The 17,539-nt window shown below is 48.6% G+C and overlaps 8 protein-coding genes across 8 annotated transcripts; 3 read left to right on the plus strand and 5 right to left on the minus strand.

The window, feature by feature from the left end:
- Positions 1-104: 104 nt before the first annotated feature.
- On the minus strand, positions 105-1,297 carry CTAM01_07555 (uncharacterized protein; the record flags this gene model as incomplete). Its single annotated transcript, XM_060523577.1, has 6 exons — positions 105-113; positions 245-255; positions 326-392; positions 464-1,070; positions 1,149-1,213; positions 1,268-1,297. 6 exons carry the CDS (start codon positions 1,295-1,297, stop codon positions 105-107), a joined length of 789 nt encoding a protein of 262 aa, XP_060381631.1.
- A 1,479-nt stretch (positions 1,298-2,776) lies between these two features.
- On the plus strand, positions 2,777-4,222 carry CTAM01_07556 (uncharacterized protein; the record flags this gene model as incomplete). Its single annotated transcript, XM_060523578.1, has 3 exons — positions 2,777-2,974; positions 3,012-3,669; positions 3,735-4,222. The coding sequence occupies 3 exons, from the start codon at positions 2,777-2,779 to the stop codon at positions 4,220-4,222; spliced, it is 1,344 nt and encodes a 447-aa protein (XP_060381632.1).
- A 276-nt stretch (positions 4,223-4,498) lies between these two features.
- On the minus strand, positions 4,499-5,581 carry CTAM01_07557 (TOXD; the record flags this gene model as incomplete). Its single annotated transcript, XM_060523579.1, has 1 exon — positions 4,499-5,581. The coding sequence occupies one exon, from the start codon at positions 5,579-5,581 to the stop codon at positions 4,499-4,501; it is 1,083 nt and encodes a 360-aa protein (XP_060381633.1).
- A 981-nt stretch (positions 5,582-6,562) lies between these two features.
- Positions 6,563-7,659, plus strand: CTAM01_07558 (isoflavone reductase; the record flags this gene model as incomplete). Its single annotated transcript, XM_060523580.1, has 4 exons — positions 6,563-6,592; positions 6,641-6,937; positions 7,005-7,127; positions 7,207-7,659. The coding sequence occupies 4 exons, from the start codon at positions 6,563-6,565 to the stop codon at positions 7,657-7,659; spliced, it is 903 nt and encodes a 300-aa protein (XP_060381634.1).
- An 897-nt stretch (positions 7,660-8,556) lies between these two features.
- Positions 8,557-9,750, minus strand: CTAM01_07559 (uncharacterized protein; the record flags this gene model as incomplete). Its single annotated transcript, XM_060523581.1, has 4 exons — positions 8,557-8,646; positions 8,707-9,042; positions 9,219-9,644; positions 9,709-9,750. 4 exons carry the CDS (start codon positions 9,748-9,750, stop codon positions 8,557-8,559), a joined length of 894 nt encoding a protein of 297 aa, XP_060381635.1.
- Positions 9,751-11,539: 1,789 nt separating this feature from the next.
- CTAM01_07560 (uncharacterized protein) lies at positions 11,540-12,866 on the plus strand (the record flags this gene model as incomplete). Its single annotated transcript, XM_060523582.1, has 2 exons — positions 11,540-12,376; positions 12,441-12,866. The coding sequence occupies 2 exons, from the start codon at positions 11,540-11,542 to the stop codon at positions 12,864-12,866; spliced, it is 1,263 nt and encodes a 420-aa protein (XP_060381636.1).
- Positions 12,867-13,672: 806 nt separating this feature from the next.
- CTAM01_07561 (uncharacterized protein) lies at positions 13,673-14,602 on the minus strand (the record flags this gene model as incomplete). Its single annotated transcript, XM_060523583.1, has 1 exon — positions 13,673-14,602. One exon carries the CDS (start codon positions 14,600-14,602, stop codon positions 13,673-13,675), a length of 930 nt encoding a protein of 309 aa, XP_060381637.1.
- Positions 14,603-16,065: 1,463 nt separating this feature from the next.
- On the minus strand, positions 16,066-16,776 carry CTAM01_07562 (uncharacterized protein; the record flags this gene model as incomplete). Its single annotated transcript, XM_060523584.1, has 1 exon — positions 16,066-16,776. One exon carries the CDS (start codon positions 16,774-16,776, stop codon positions 16,066-16,068), a length of 711 nt encoding a protein of 236 aa, XP_060381638.1.
- Positions 16,777-17,539: the final 763 nt, after the last annotated feature.

The following is a 17,539-nucleotide window of genomic DNA, read 5'->3' on the forward strand; positions in this document are numbered from 1 at the left end:
CGATCCCAATACGAAGTTCGCGAACATCAGGGATATCCATCGGGCTCAAATCGAAGCGGGTGAAAAGGAGGTTATCACGGCTGAATCCAGCGACTCTGAATGCCCTAGTGAGGCTGGCAGCTGTATTGTAGTGGGTGTGGTTGAGGATCAATAGTTAATAGTAATGAGGAGGTTGGGTTGTGATCCCATCGTTTTTGTGGTGCCAGAAACAGGGGGGTGCCAGGAAGTGGGTATGTTGACTTACCACCACAAAGGCTACCTAGTAAGTAGGCGTTGTCAGCTTTTATTCTAAGCCGACCAATCTCAGTTATATGAATGGTGTTACCTGTTCCTTCCACTGCTTCTTGCATCGATATGGGTTTGGTCTGATCGATTTGGTAGCTGATGAGATCCTAATGATAATCAGATATATCAAACATAGACGGGGCCAATATTCGAAACATCGAGGAGAGTTTACACTTACCACTGTACCACCACCAGCATCGCAAATGATGTACACATCGTTCTTGCCCACCTTTCGGCCTGGCTCGCTCAAAGTTGACAAAGCCGCGGCTTCGGGCTCAGGTGCCAGAGTTAATTTAGTTTCTCCTGCCGCCCGTGAATAGAGAATTCCTGCCTGCTCCGCGGCTGTCTCCATTGCCTGCCTCGCATAACCCTTCCAGATGGCAGGTACTGTGATGACTATGTGCAGTCTCATGGCGTCGACGACTTCTTTCCCTCTCGCCTTAGTAATGGTATACATCGTGTGATTGAAGAGTGCCCGCAGAAAATCCGCCACAAGCGCAATGGCAGTCTTCCCAGAGTCTCTCAACATTCTCTTGCCTCGCAAGATGAATTCAGATGCGCAAAGTTCAGGGCCAAGATCTTCGTCTTTGAGGAGGAGTAGTTTGAACCAGCGGATTGGGTCTGCATCATCAGGTATATCATATCCCCACATCATCGTTTCGTCTTCGTAGTAAAGCTCTGTTGGGGCTTTGCCTTCTTCAGGACCCTTACCAGGCCAGGTGGTGATGATGTTGATGTGGTCGTTTTCGAATTCTTCAGTCGTAGCCCAAGCTACCCCAGAGTAACTGAGTAAGAATCACTTCGTTAAAAAGAATGTTCTCAAGTCCAAATTCTGAGGAGAAAGGGAGACTAAGTTTACATACGTCGTCCCAAAGTCAATTCCAATGACAAGTAAGTCATCATCTTCCTCACCATTTGATACCCTCCTCTGCCCACTGTGAGATTATGTTTCGTTGGAAGAAGTATTGCGTTGAAGACTAACCTGCACTTGGATATTGTACGCGGGTCGCATGACTAGATATAATGCTTTGTTGATGAACTATATGGAGCACGTCAAGAGTAGTAAGTAGAAGGCCTAGATGCAGATCGGTGTCCAATGATTTATATTTGAGGCTGGTCATTGTGGAAACTTTTCTGCCTTTTATGGTCGACAGAGAGGAATATTCAACGTATGTTGGCGGCCTGCAGGCGAGTGCTCAGAAGATAGATGTGTCTGTCAAGGCAGGCTATGCTAAAGATTTTCTTTGGGGGCGGGCGCCTGCATTTCAGGCTGACCACCGTCCTGATCTTTTCCACAAGTACCACAATGAAACAGAACTAGCTCCGCCGCGAAAGCTGTTACTAAATGATCGAAATTCAAGGCATGGTTTATCTGGATAGTTGGATTCCCCATAGGTTTCTTTGGCAGATGCTGTTTTGGACAATTACATATATCAATTGTACTGTAGCTACGCCCATTTTACTGCTGGAAGTGATCGGTGTTCTCCAATTGCTGTGCGTTGTTTGGATCCTGGAAACATCACCGATGCAGGCAGAAGGCTGCCAGGCTGTACGTGTTGGTTCTTGAACAGACTCTCACCTGAATCGACATGTCATGAACCCTGCATTTTCCCCTTCTCGGCGCTTCGGCACGAGTCTGTACCGGTAACAGTTCCTGTTCGCCTCAAAAAGTTCTAACCTGGCTGGAAACGACTGTTCCGGCAAACTTCAGCTGCAAATTTTCTGATGCACACCTCCCTTGCGTTCAAGTTGTCAATTTCACAGATCTGAGGTTTGAGACGCAGTCTCATGCAGCATTCTTGAGTATGGAAAACCCTGGCACACTCAACGAGTTTCTTCCATCCCGTGCTGTAGGATCAAATTCGTCAGGCGACGGAATCAACGGCGCCGTTTGCTGACACGACAAGCCTAGACGCCGTTGAGCCTGCTGCATCACACCACAAAAAAAGTTCGGTGAATAGGAGCTGACCTGCAGCCAGGTCATTTGGTGCTTGGCGACTCGTAACTGATCAATCAGAACGCCGAGAGTCCAATGAAAGAGGAAGCCTACTCGGACTTGGAGGCTTTTTGTGTGACTGTGCTCGGTCCAACGGCCGTCCACCGAACTGATTTTGCCTCGTAATGCACGCAAGGGGTGCCACACCAACTTCATCTAAAGAATTGAGAATGTTCATACTAGTAGGCGAGGCTCACCAAGCCAACTGACCGGGATTACCAATAAAATTCCAGGGCTAACTTGGTTTGTTTGGCCCCCGCAGAATGATGATCCTCCGCCGTTGGTTTAAGGAGAGCCAGCGTATCCGAATTTGCGCCGAGCTGAAGCTCCTTCATGACCCATTAGCTGCCATTACCTTTGGCGAAACAAACTGACACCCATGCTTCTTAAAAGCTACAAGGACGAGATCATACCCACTCTTCTTCTTTCTCAACACTGCTGAGTCCATTCTCAAGTCAACGGGACCTTTCACATATTTGTCCCAGCCTTTTCATCATGACAGAAAAGAGTTCGAATGTCTACAACTCATCTAGCCGACCGCAAGCTCGTCGAACATGGCCACGAGATGGTGAACGATCGACTTCAAAGAGGGAGCTTCCCCGCCACGACAACTTTCAGGAGCAAGATTACTTCGACACGGAGGCAGCCGGAAGTCCTTCGTTGACATGGAGGAGCGGAAAGTCATCAAGATCTGTAAATACTACGTGCTGTTCTATATTACAATGAACAGAAGAAAGTAACAAGCTTGGAACTGATGGATCTTGCTAACCTAAAAATTGAACTTCTGCAGTCCACAATTGATACCAATTCAATTCGGCAATCGGAATCCTCGGCCGAACTAGACCTGAATAGCTTGGGTCACATATGGGATCAGAGGCCAACCCCTAAAAGAAGTGAACTTGAAGGAATCAAGGATGGATTAGATGAGAAGGAGGTCACACTACAGTCTTTGAAAGTCGAGCTGCAGCGAAAAGATGCCGATCTCGCTGATATGCGTAAACGCTGGAAGCAGACAGCTAAGGAGCTAAACAGGCTGAAGATGTCACAAAAAGGAGGACTTTATGAAGTGACAGATCGGCACCTGGTGGAACTGGCCACCAGACTACGATACAATATTCGAGACCTTGCGATCCGGCATTTTGAGGGCAAGATGAGACCCCGGGATTCAGTCCACGAACCCAGAGGATCCAGATTCTTGCATTACTTCGGCCCTGTTGTTCATGATACAACAGTACAAAACGCCCTACTAAAGTCTGGAAACAGACGCTCGAGCGTTATGCAAGCATATCTGTGGGAAATTCTCACCGCAGAGATATTCGGTCGATACCTTTGGACAGGATCCGAACTATCTGGGGCCATTCAAGTCTTGAATAACCACATGAGACAAGGTAGGAGTATAGAATCCGTCCCATTCTCACGTTGAGACACTTTACTGAAATGAATTGCAACCAAGAGAGATGTCCAATTGCCAGTTTTGACGTCGAGTCCTGTCGGAGTTTCCAAATGTGGAGTACACAGACGACAAGTATGATCCTGCACACCATCGACGCGAAGAAAGAATCCGCAGTCAGGCGGTTCATTGAAAACACGGTACGAGATACAGCATCCGGTATAGTGGATGCAGTCGCTTCCCTCATCATCATTGAGAATGATGAGTTGGGTTTAGAGATTGAGAGGATTCTGCATGAGGCTCTAGCTCTCGATAAGGAAATCTATAGACAAGTTGCGCGTGTGGATTGGATCACTTACGAGACACCGATGATCTTTGATCCCGAGCAAATGGAATGGGAAGGAGACGATGAGGCGGGGAGACGAGATCAACCAGTCCGCCTTGTTGTGGCTCCGGCTTTGAGAAAGCGAGGGAAATCAACTGGGGAAGACTTCGATGTTGATCGATTACTGCTCCCCATGATTGTTTCACGTCTTGGTCCTGGGAACTGATCGAACACGAGGTGCCGAGATTTCTGCAAGAACTTGTATCAGTCGGGTTATGATTGACATGAATAACGAGAGTCTTCGGAGCTTAGGATATCAGGAGGGAGCCAGGACTGATGTGAACGTAACGTATCTAGTGAGGGGGCAGAGTGGAATGCCGGTCAATACATCATTGATCACCTAGCTAAGGTAGTTCCATCACTACACCCTGGCATGCATTGGTAAATCACACCCTCGGCTCTAGGTAATATTGCCACTCTGATTAATTAATTTATTCTTCCACTAAAACCTAACGACCAACTTCTTCCCGGATACCTTCCCCTTGCGCAACTGGTCTAACTCCTCCAGCAAGATATCGATACCACCACTAATCTGTTCGATAGGGGGAGGTCTTAAAACCTCAGTGAGCCTTGGAAGTATTGCGTAGAACCGCGCGAGAGCCTGTCGATGTTCTAAATCGACCGGGAACTTGGGTCCGATTGGCGGCAGCCAGGCAAACTCTTTGCCAAAGACCGTATAAAGCATGATCATGTCATACTTGACACCTGGAACTTTTGACTCTCCTTGATCAAGCAGCGTGACAACCTTGCCACCCTTGGCCTGCAGTACTTTGGCCGTCAGAGGACCAGTGCCCTTTTCTGAGATACAGTCCAGAGCCAGGCTGATGTCTGGGAAAGCCGATACGACTTCCTGTACCCAATTCTCCGATCTGTAGTTGAAAACGTGGTCGGCTCCATAGCTCTTGACGAGATCATTAGAATGTGGAGACGCTGTTGTGACCACGGTGCAGCCCGCTAACTTGGCGAGCTGGATGGCAAAGAGGCCGACGCTTGTTGAACCTGCGTAGATGAAAACGGTCCGTCGCGGTGTAGATGCTTCGAGCTTTTGCTTTGGCTCATCAGGCCACGGAAGTTCAAGATGCACATTCATCGCCAACACGGCAGTGACGGCTGAGACACCGTAGGTTGCTGCAGCCTCGTCCGAGATGCCTTGGGGAATCTTCCACGCCAGATCTGCTTCGGCCTTGAGGTATTCTGCGAACGCGCCCCTGTCGTGATGCAAGCCGCCATGAACAACGCCCGCTACACGATCTCCCACCTTCCATGACTCTACGGCGGACTTGCCAACTTCAATCACCTCTCCTGCGTAGTCGCATCCAACGATGCAGTTCTTGGGGGAGATGACGTCAATATGCTTGTAGTCGCTCGGGTTGAGAGCCACAGAATGCACCTTGACCAGTATCTCTTGGCCAGTGATGACAGGCTTTGGTACGTCGGTTACGTGGGCTCCCTTAAAGATGGACTTTCCCGAGGTAAGGTTGAAGATTCTTGCGGGGGTGCTACGATTTGACACCAAAGCCTTCATTTTGAAGAGTCGAACAGATCCGGTGGATAGATAAGTGTCGGACCTTTTTTTCAATTTCTATTGTCTTGATAGGGGTGTTCGGTTGTCCAGAAAAGCGTGAGATTGAGGCTTGGAGGACAAGAACACTCGAAAGGAAGGCAGAACGCAGAGATAACCAAATAGACTGATGAAAACTCTAGAGCCTTGGAGTTTGAAATACCCTAGTAGATTAGGAACACGCGTGGGCAGGCTTTGGAAAAAGAAAGGCCGGTTTGTAAGGTCCGCCTACGTTCTTTGAGTTTCTTCGCGACATCAAACTTCGCGCGTGGAATTCTCTCGGACGAACTGGATCTCCGTCCATGAGATGACTCAATCCAACGGCCTATGCCATCTTCATACTCTAACATTTGTATATTGTAATCTGTTCCGTTGGGGCGACCGCTTTCTCAGAAAGGAGGCTCTGGAAAAACGAATTAGCCGATTCAAGACGAGACAAATATTCAAAGACTGGTTGTTTACTAATCATCCCGGCCGAGTGGTTGCCCTCCCATCTGCACCCAGCACATTCCATTTGTGGAATACTAGCGGACACTAGATGAGCCGACTATAGGCAACTACAAGCATTCCTGTTTGCGGTCATCAATGTACATGGAGTCCCATAATCTTACAGACCTTCGTCGGCCCCTGGAGATTTACTGGAGGAACACGGTAGACAGGAGGGTGGATTTGTAAGTCAAGGCCATTTTCAGATCACCATAGCAGATTCCATTAAGACTAGTCGGTTTTGGAGGTTAAGCTACATGTGTTTTGATTCCTTGCCATTTGTACCGAACCTCACTCAAAGCTTGTATGTGCAGCGAGGTGCTCGTCTTCAATACGGCTGAAGATGATAAATATCTTGGCCTCAACTCCCATCCATAAACCTCCGTATACTATAACCATCCTCATTGTCTTCTTCATCGGCATCTTTATTGCATCCTGAACAACTTTGAACCTCACGCAATGTCTTTGAAAAAAGTCACTCTCGTTGGTGTAAGTTCCTACAACAATGTCTCTCGCTGCCACGGCTGCTGATGATAGGTATGGGTGCAGGCTAGTGGTAATATCGGCGCGGCTGTTCTGCCTGAGTTGCTCAAATCTGACCTCGATTTGACCATTCTAAGCCGCGAGGGATCTTCCGCAATCTTCCCCCCGGGTGCTAAAGTTGTCAGAACCGACTACAGTGAGGATTCCCTGATCAAGATCCTTGTTGGCCAAGATGCAGTTGTCAGCATGCTCCCGATTGTGGCTCTTGGAGAGCAGCAGAAAATCGTGGAGGCTGCCATAAAGGCAGGCGTGAAGAGATTTATTCCCAGCGAATATGGATCCGACTCTGCGGTATGGGGTTCCTCTGTGCAGACGAGGCAGCACCAGATGCACGTCCCCTGACTAACATCAACTACAGTCTGATGAAGTTATTGCAGCCGTCCCATTTTTCCAGCCAAAAAAGGCTCACCTTGACTGGCTCGCAAGCAAGGAGGATGTTCTCAGTTGGACCGCCATCATTACTGGGCCTTTCTTTGATTGGGTAAGGCCTCCTAGCTGTATTCATTGATTTCAGCGGCTTTTCAGGGTGTCTAACTGATGACATTGTTGAACTGCTCTAGGGATTAAAACTCGGGATGACAGGCTTCAATCTTGCTACCAAGACTGCCACTCTGGTAGATGGCGGCGAGACTCGATTCACAGCAAGTAACACGGCACAAATAGGGCGGGCTATCGTTGCCGTCCTCAAGCATTCCGACGAGACCAAGAATCAGCTTGTCTTTACCGAATCATTCACAACTACTCAACTCGAGGTTCTTGCCTCTCTTGAGAAAATAACTGGCGAGAAATGGAAAACAGTTGAAGTCAGCTCACAAGCGATCAGGGAAGACGGATTCTCCAAACTTGGAAAAGGGGAGATCATGGAAGGTGGCGCGGCCGTGATCATGGCGTTGGTGCTCGGGGAAGGCGGACTTGAAGACCATACGCACGTCAAGGGTGGTATTTGGAACGACCGCTTAGGTTTGAAGACTGAGAGCATCGATGAGACTGTCAAGTCTGTGCTTAGTCTGTGATGTTGATTTGAGAGGGGGTACAATTGCACTGTAACCCCAGTCGCTCTCAAATCTACTGTTGAATAAAACAGTGCCCATTTACCTTGTAGCTGTCTACTTTATTTCAAGCAATCAATTCAATCCTCAAATTTGTGTCTCTTAATCGCGGTGCATCTCAGGTGCCTTGAAAAGAGACGGCGTTGCTAGGTCCGTACAGTTCTACCCAATGCAAAACAGGAACTGAAATCCATAACCTTTTTTACTCTACAAAGTTGATCATCAACGTCAGATGCAGAATCCCCTTGTTATGCTTTACATTCGAACTTAAGTCTGCTTCCGAAGTGCTCCAGAAGAGAACCCCCTAAGCAATTATGCTCGACTGAAGCAGGCTGCCAAATTGGAGGGATGTGTCGGATTGGAAGTCCAATTCGACCGCGGCATACGGCCAACTGCGCAGGGGCCAATTGGGGGCCCTATTTACGATTATCGTAGCCAGCCCAACCTACGGTTGGAACCTCCTTTTTACACCTACGCAGAAATTCACATAGTTCAATTGATCTCTTCGTCAACCCACGGTTCGAACCAACTACCCTGTAATAGGGATACCAACAGGATGCGACATTCGGTCCATCGATCAACCGATGCCGGCTTGCATCACGTCTTCAACGATACCCCTTTTGTGACCTACGTTCATAACGCTTCAATAGCCATGAGTATCTCATCTTCTTGAAATTCAGACAAGATAACTCCAGTTACTACGGCGGGCTCGAGCCTCTTTTCATCCCACAGACGGCAAACCCACGTCACCGGGAACCTAGTGCAAGTACCTTATACAATGAGACTAACCTCATCTAAAGATGTCTAGAGCAACATGAAATTCTAGTTTACGAGGGGAAAAGGCCCTCTAGTTTTGATACGTCAATCCATTGCAGGCCGGCCTAGCAGTTCAGACCAGTCCTCTCCCTGGATGTAATTCGCAATCGTGGTCAGCTCTCCCTTGAGGCCAAGCTGAATAATGATGACAGTTAGCTTCGTCTCGTTCGGGAATCTTAACCATAGTGCACCTACTTGCTCCGGGTATATAACCGACGGATCATTTCCCCAGTACCCAAACTCCATAGAGTATGCGTGCATCTCCCCAATTTCGAGGCCAAAGCCTCCCGGAGCAAGCTTATCCATATCATCCATGGTAATGGATTCAAATACTGCCGGGACTCCGGTCATCCTAACCCACAGGCTCACATAGTCTGGCCAAGTCAGAAACTCAGAGTAAGCCAGCAAATGCGTGCCTGGCGAAGCCTGAGCTAGTGCCTTGACGTATTTTCCTGTTTCATGAACGAGAACATGTGGAATTGGATATTTGAGTTCTCCTGGCATACGGAGGACCATCGTGCCGTCTCGCCGCTGAAGGCGAAAATTGCTTATCAGCTAAGGAACCCAAATCAAAGAGCACGCACATATCCAAATGCACGCACCTTCACCCATGGAATGTTAACGGGACCAAACTTCCAATTGGTCATGAAGAGGCCTAATTGCAGCATGGACGTCTTTTTGTACAAATCAGGAAAATGGATCCGTACGTGATCAACCACAGCAGCCTTGGAATCGAAGTGGTAGACATTCTGGAATTTTCCACCAGACCATTTTCGAGTTGCTGAGAGTGTTGACCAGATGAATAGTTGAAGCGAGTCTAGCTTGGCAACGGCCTCCACCAAGTTTTTTCCTTGCTGAACCTCAAGTTCGTAGGCCCATTCAAGGACAGACTGTCCTGGTTTCAATTGCGGATTCGAGGTCAGTGCCAACATAAAGGGAAATACGGTGTTTCCGAAGACAATATTGGCGCCTTGAAGAGCAGCTTTCAGAGACTCTGCATCGTCCAAGTCGCCTTCAACGATTTCGACGCCTTTAGCAGCCAGCGCCAAGCTAGCTGGCTTGGTTGCATCTCGAGTGATTCCACGAACCCTCCATCCAGCTTCTTTGAGGTATGTCTCTGCGACAGAGCGCCCCTTTGTACTCGTAGTATGGTCAGAACTCGCTCGTAGAAACAGAAGAACATCTCAAGTTGCCCACCTGGTTGCCGGTCACGCCACAAACAACTATTAACTTTGTCATTTTTGAAATTTTGAGACTTCGATGGTGTTGATGCCTATTACCTGGAACTCTGGATCAGAATGTTTTAGTCTTGAATGAGATGGCGCAAAATCATCATCTTCAGCTTGAATAATAAGTCTTCCCGAGTCTCCATTGCGACCCCTTCAAAAGGCTGGTAACCACTGAACTGGTTTCATGGCTTCGATCGGACGAACACTAGATCCCGCGACTCAACTAAACCGCTTCCTCGTTCCATCGGCGCTGGATTGAGCCGAGTTGGAGTGACGTTTTAATTCGGATTTGTCAGATAGTCGGGTACTAGAGATGCCCCGACAAAACGTCACCGATAATTAAAGATTGGTAATCGCCACCGGAGTGCGGACGCTAGGGCCTTACTTCGCATTCCAGACTTCACCGTCGATCTCATACCTTAGCTAGATACGTGTGCGCCTCTTCTCTACGGTCGAACCAAAGACTTAGGTTTCGGCCAAAGCCGTTGCAAGTGGTCAAGTCGCAGATAGTCAGACTGATGTTTATCTCGTCTGGAATCTTGACTTGCGCGACAACCACATAACGACGTATCATACACGTATTGGTGCTTGTGATTGATTAAAGAAGACCACGTGCAACCCATCTGATTTTCTCTGTCCCTCGCCGCCTGCAAATTACCTTACAAACATCGCATTCAAACCGCATCACGCCCTCAACACCACAGACGCAATGATCAAATCAGATATGTCAGATAAAAGGCGAAAGGGTCACTAGTTCTTCAATCTTGTTCAAGGTCTCTGTGAATTTCTCTCAAACGGAACGTTCAATATGACAAGGACGAAAGGAATTATTGTTAAGTCATTGATCAGATTAACCTTTGGTCGGTCGCCTGGTGGGAGATATCGATGTATGTTCAATCTCTGTTCAAGGCTGTCAGTTCGAAGTAATTCATGTCCACGCCTCGTGCCCACCATTGATAGTATTAGCATCACACAGTCTCAATTGAAAAAGCTTTGAATGGTTCTGAGAGATATTTACCCCAGCCTCAGAGAAGTTAAACCTTGGCATGTCATTTCTTGGGGACTCAGGGAGAGGTTGAGATTGCACAAGTCTTTGCATCGACTTTCAACAACCACTTAGCTTCCGAAATAAGTAGAAGATTATGTGTTAATATTTCAGTAATAGGCCTAAATTATTTGGATTCAATTGTAATAAAGCAGCCACTGTCAGAACTGCTGATATTGAGTCTCCTCTTTGTACATACACGGTATGAAACACCGGAACCCATCATATTGTTTAAGACGAGGCACGTCAGCTTTAACGAAACAAACTACGAAAAGCTCAACTACTGAACCATTTTGATCATGCAGCGCACGCGCCAAAAAGAGCCTTGTGTAGGCTACAGAAAACCATGGTTCAGTTACAAAAGTTGAAAATTTCACTGGCAATGCGCTAAAGCCATTTCAACGAGATACTAGCTAGAGTATTTACCTTAAAGTCTCCCAGGCCCGCTAGTTGAATCGAATCATGGTCCGAAGGCCCCAGCCACTTTACGAACGATTTCCAAGAAATTATATCCCAGAGACAGGGGGTGTGTGGAGCAAAATGGCATGATGCGTTGCATTCACCAACCAACAGCACAGGTCTGCATCCGTGGTCTGCGGTCAAGCAAACAGTCAAGTGGATGTTCTCGGCATGGCCCCTGACTCCTCTCTTTCTTTCGTAGAATCTGAGATCAAAACTCGCCAACCCCGCACTTGACTGGCCCAGGTCTCAACCAATACAAGACCTCCAGAACACAACCTGATACTCGAGCATTATGGGAGAGAACTTTGAGGCAAGTCGCATTCGCGTAGGCATCTTAGGCGCCGGTATCGCCGGCTGCTGCCTAGCTGTCGGTCTTCTCCAGAATCCACTTTTGGACGTTCAGCTGTTTGAGAGATATTCAGACATCCGAGTCCGCGGGTCCGGTCTTGCACCACATGGAAACGCCATCAGGGCCATGGATTTGATCTCGCCCAAGATCAAGCGGGCGTACTTCAAGAAATCGCACTTCATGGCTGGTGACGAGAACACGGAAATGGCAACACAGTTCAAATTGACCAGTGGTGAACACGCTGGAGTTATCTTTGCTGAGTTGGGAAGGGCCAAGGGCAGGCGGACCGTTCACCGCGCGCACTTCATACAAGGACTCCTTGAAGAAGACGTGGTCCCGCATCAGCGCGTTCACTTCAGCAAGCGAGTCGCTAAAATGGAGGAAGACCCTTTGACACGTAAAATCACCGTTGCGTTCGAAGATGGCACTCAAGATGTGTTTGATATTGTTTTCGGTGCAGAAGGTGTCAACAGCCCGACGAGGAAGTTTGTTCTGGGGCCTGGTCATCCAAACGCAGCTCCAGTCAATCACGACCAATGGCGCCAGTTCCACACCACCGTCCCCATGTCCGAAGCCAAAATGGTCGTCCCTGTAGAGTCAGTCAACACGGTCATCACGTATTGTACACCTTATGGGTTCATCAACGCTATCCCGCTTGACCTTGGCCAGACGTTCAGCGTGGGCTGCTATCAAAGGGACACCAAATGCCCGGAACGTGGGGTCCCATTAGACCCTCAACTCTGGAAGGGTTCACTTCCAGGGGTAGATGCCTTGATATCTGTAAGTTTCACGGTTTCTAGTTATCCCTCATGGCATCATGGTCATCTAAACAGCCACATTCTAGCTTTTAGAGAAAGGGCACACAGAGGACTGGACTCTTCAAGACCATGACCACGCCCCCTCCTACTACAGAGGAAGGGTAGCCATGGTCGGTGATGCCGCCCACGGGACACTTCCTCACTCAGGCAACGGCGCTGCTCAAGCGATCGAGGATTGCTCAGTGCTCACCGGCATCTTCTTGCGCTTGACATCCCTAGACGAGGTTGAAGCCGCTTTCAAGGCCTATGACCAAGTGCGGATTCCTAGAAGTCAAAAAATTGTAGAGATCACGCGAAGTTTCGGGCGACTTTACAGCCGCGATCCTCACGAAATTGTCTTGGATGAGATGAAGGCCGAGATGAGGGAAGGTGGGATGTATATCAACGGTGTGGACATGGAGGCTCAAGTAGAGAGTGCCGTTGATGCCTTTGAGAGATTCAAAGGGATTTAACTTGATGTTTGAGGAAAGAGCTTTGATTTCAGAGGTATAACATGTTTCACGACTAAATGGGTGTAAATGGCCTGTGCTTTCAACGCTGAAGATACGATGAAGACTCGCAAATTAGAGCTCACGGTCCAATGCAGATTCTCATCAAATCATATGTCTCCCTTTGATTATCCACAAAACTCGGAGTTTCGTGGAGCTGTATGAGAGTCGATGCTGTCGTTGCGGATTTGTAGACTCAACTCGTTTGCATTGAGTCTTGGCCAAATGAGGGCACGGGCATTAGCAGAGTTGTATCTGTCAGCCCCAACACCTAGTCTTGAAGGATTGTCGGATGATTGAGGCTCGAGAAATCGATACGAGTATGACGGATGGTGTGCCGAGGTGAAACTATGCGTGCTCCCAGAGACCGAGTATGTTTTGGTAGCGGACCGGTAGTAGAAGCTGTGCATTTCAAAACATTTGATAAGCCAGATGTCAGCGTTAGCATCGTAACTTGTCAGATTCGGCTGCTCTACATCACATTGACGAGGGTTTGGCGGTGAGATCGCTCTGAGGTAGTGAAAAAGGAGGTGTTGAGGGGAGGGAGCAGGTCAAGGCCAGTAACATGAGGTTTTGAGGAATTCTAGCCCTGAGTTTACTTTGTGAAATTGTGAGGTTAGTGTAAATGAAGTCTCTTCCTCCAAGATCCCAACCACAGATCTAGCCCGGAGGGGATGAGCGAGTTGAATACTTTGAAAGGACGCCAGGCTGGCTTCGCGAAAAGACCAAGTTTCTTCATCATCGTTACCACAGTGAGCTCAGCGTACGTCTTATTTGGTCTCTATGGGGCAGCCCTTGAGTCTCCCCCAGTCCTCAATCCCCGTCAAGCAAACCTTCAGCTCCTCCAACACAGGCGCCATATCCACCTTGAAGGGCTTCTCCTCGGCATCATTGTACCATGTGTAAGCCCTTCTCGTCTCGTCCACGACGACTTCCAATTCCTTACCGGATTGCATCTGAGACTTCAATGCCGCAGCCATTTCCTCAGAAAATTGGTCCACCGTCTGGTTTTCAAACCCAACCTCTCGGCCCCACGCACGGCCCAACTTCTCGGCGAGTTGGGACAATTTTACCGTCTCCGGGCCACCGACGACTATGTTCCGTCCATCGAGCTCCGCCGGGTCCCGTGCCAAGGCCGCAACCATCAGGAGCGCCAGATTATCGAGAGAAATCCACGACACCTCGAGGTCGGGTTTATGGCAGTAAACTATCCGCCCCTCGTCTCTAAGGCGCGGCAAAGTCCAGCCTTCTAGTAGGTTATCAAGGAAAACGCCGGGTTGTATCGAAACGAGTGCTACGCCGCTGCCTTTGACCTCCTCCCGCAAAATTCGGCGTGTCTCCCGACGATGCTCCTGAGCTTCAATGCCGACATTCTTCTCGGGGACGGGGAAGCTCGTGTTGAACACGATGATCTTTAGAGTCGACGACTGCGCAGCGGCCTCGGCCCCAATAGTCCTCGCGGCGGCATAGAGGAAATCAGCTGGCTGAAAGGAAGGCAAGTTCAACAAGACTGCTTCTGCACCGGACAGAGCAGCACGGACGGCGGACCGGTCGGTGAGCTCTGCGATACGGGTCTCGACGGGCGGCGAAGTAATGCGGGGTTGCCGGCTCACGGCGATGGGATAGTGGTTTGCCGCCTTGAGAGCTGAGATTTGGGCGATGCCCTGTCCGCCTGTTGCGCCGAAGACAACCACGCGCATGATGTGGATTTGTTCGCTTGTTGCTGAAGAATTGCTGAAGGATTCTTGGGTGCATGAGCCAAGTTCTCCATCGCCGACAGAACCGAGTTGCGTCGGTTCAATACACCGCGGCCCTAAATGTTACACCAGACTTGCGGTGTCCCCAATATTTTTATTTCTACCTAGCATAACGCCATCTCTGTATTTTCTTCTATGCGTAATGAACTTATGAGTGAGGAGGTTAGAGTGTTTATATTGTTAGAGGGATACCGGCCTCTTCCCAACTGAAACCGGGAAGGCCTAAGTACCTCTGTAACTGACTGGAAATCGTTCAACCCGAACGGGCAGAATTTCTAGCTGACAGTAATCCTTTTTTGGTCAAGTGCGTGATTTTATCGCGTGGGCTGTGTTACATTGGAACCATCATGCTAAACCAAGTGTGGTTACTCCAAGTTTTCATCTTATCAATCTCCTATCAGTTACCTCCTGACCACGAGATCCACGATCATGTTCGGTCTAATTATACGGAGTAGTGACTAGGAAATAGAATTACTTGACTTTTCCCATCCTATGGCTTACTAAAGATACACGGTACCTATGTTTAGTTCGCGCCGCCACTCAATGTTTTCTTGAAGGGGCCTTGACATGAGACAGAACATCCATGTAGAGCCATCCAAAATCTATTGAGAGTAAGGTCTATGTAGTGATGATCGTTTCCAAGAACATAATTCCTAACTCAAATTCACATGGTGATGTGAGCGTGAGAAGATAAAATTCTGAGTACATGAAGTAAGAAAATGTCCCTTGGAACCCATCTTCAATTGTTTGGGGTAACTTATTCACTGCCCAACAGCCAGCCGTTGGCATGACAAAATGCAACACGTTCAAGTTCCAACTCCTGCGGTCTCTACTTGTACCGACTAATGCCAACGAAGAATGATCCAATGCCATTCCTGGCCATTTAAGGTCATAATCAAACAGGCGTGAAGTATGAGCCGATTATTTGAGCTGTAATAGCTGAACAACCATTCTGTCTCTTATTCCGGTTTCCATGATGAAATAGCCGGGATCATGTCGAGTTTCCTCGAGCCTATACCTCTATTGATTATTGATATGTCTACCTTACTTGGTGCCAGGCCATGTCCGGTGATCAGGCAAAAACACGATCCATGAATCCTCTAATTTATCCATTTCAAAATCTTGAAAGCGTTCAGTTCTGCCTTATCTCGACATGTTTACAAGCACTTTTGCAGGTTTACTTGTAACGAGAAAGATTTGGTCTGGTTTGAACTGCAAGTATCCAAGCAGTGACTTGCGGGTCTAAAGCTCTACGTTCAAGGTTCAATGATACATTAATCCAGTACTATATCAAATGTGCATCAAATGTGCATCAAATTGCGCCAAAATAATCCATCACAGGTCTTTCCAATTTCCAAGAAAAACAAAAAAGAATTGTTCTGCACCACCCCATCGTGTAATTCTACTCACTTGTGCTGGCCCTCGCCAATGCAGTAGGGAATAGGATAAGTTTTGCTCGTGCAGAGCCGAATGACACCCTTCACCCAAGCCAGCTGGCCATAGTCCTGGCTCTCGTACGTGTCCGCCATGAAAGTTGTCTTTGTCGGGTTATCCGTGCACCCCGTAAATAAGTGACCCTGTACGCGACGCACAAAAGGCTGGCTGACTATGACGCCGTACATGTTCGCCGGGATATCGAATTCGAGGGAGTTTTCCTGAGACGTAGACCAGGACATGTCCAGATTCATGCCCAAAGACACGCTGATGATGTCTGAGCCCCCAATGGTAATTTCAGAACCGATGGTGAGCGAATTACTGATTTCGACCCCGTTGGAGACGCTGATGCCAGCGGAGCTACCTTCCAAGGAGGAAACGACGGGGGAGATGGCAACGTCCCAGTTGAGGAACTCTTCATCTGACATGACTTGGACCTCGGAACTCTGCTGGCAGCCGCGACGGATCAGGCCAGGTGTGCTTGTGGCATTGTATGATGTAATTTGTGCGGGTATAGAGGTGGCAGTCTCGAGAGCATCGTAGTCCGTTGCTTTCATGATTTTTGAGGTGCCGCCGTGGCCAAGGAGAATGATATCGTCGGCAGCTAGCATGCGAGGGCGAGGAGGCGCGGCAATGACCGTAGCTGCCAGACCAAAGACTGCGAAGAGAGCGGAAGAGATCATTGTGTTCAAAGGTAAAGACAGTCAAACTTGGTCAAATGTTGGATTGTGACTTTGAATTTTCAGTTCTTCAAGGCGTCAAAGAGAGTAAGAACCGGTGTGGGTACAAGGAGAAAGACAACTGAGACTGGATGAAGACTGAATATTCCGAGACCAAGCTGATGATGAGAGCGACCTGTGACCATTTTATCCTTCATCCTCATCCCTCCTATCTAGCCTCATATCTCCTCGTCTACCTTCTACGTATTGACCACGGTCCTAATTCTGGCAATAATTCAGAATTGTTAGGGACCTTTCCATCGCCTCACTCACCCCAGCCCGCATCGATAATACACAAAAGTAGTCTATACCGAGGACCGAGAACTGAGAACCTCGAGACCCTTTGTCCCAGTAGTCTCCCCTGGTCATCGCCGTCCACTTTTGAGGCTGAAGGATCTGAATGGGTCCTTTACCTCAACTAGTAATGTCACACGGGTCCTAACCGGATCTCCGCCATGGTCGAAAAGAGACGTGGAGTGAATACTAATCCGGACAGCGGCCGAGTGTTCCCCATGTCTGGCAATTTCACGTCTCTAAGGGTCAGTTACCGAATCGGGACGACCGTGATGGACTTTTGCTCCTTGGCATCAGACGACGGACGGTCTATGGATCTGGATAGGCGCAGGCAGTGTAATCCTTTGCCCAATGCTCTGGCTGGCCGGGCAAGCTGGCTGGTCTGATGACTCTGGTACAATGTCCTGCTGAACTTGGAGTGCGGTCCTTTTTC

Source organism: Colletotrichum tamarilloi (assembly GCF_030869305.1).
Source record: "Colletotrichum tamarilloi strain Tom-12 chromosome Unknown Scaffold_24.1, whole genome shotgun sequence".
NCBI classification, from domain to species: domain Eukaryota; kingdom Fungi; phylum Ascomycota; class Sordariomycetes; order Glomerellales; family Glomerellaceae; genus Colletotrichum; species Colletotrichum tamarilloi.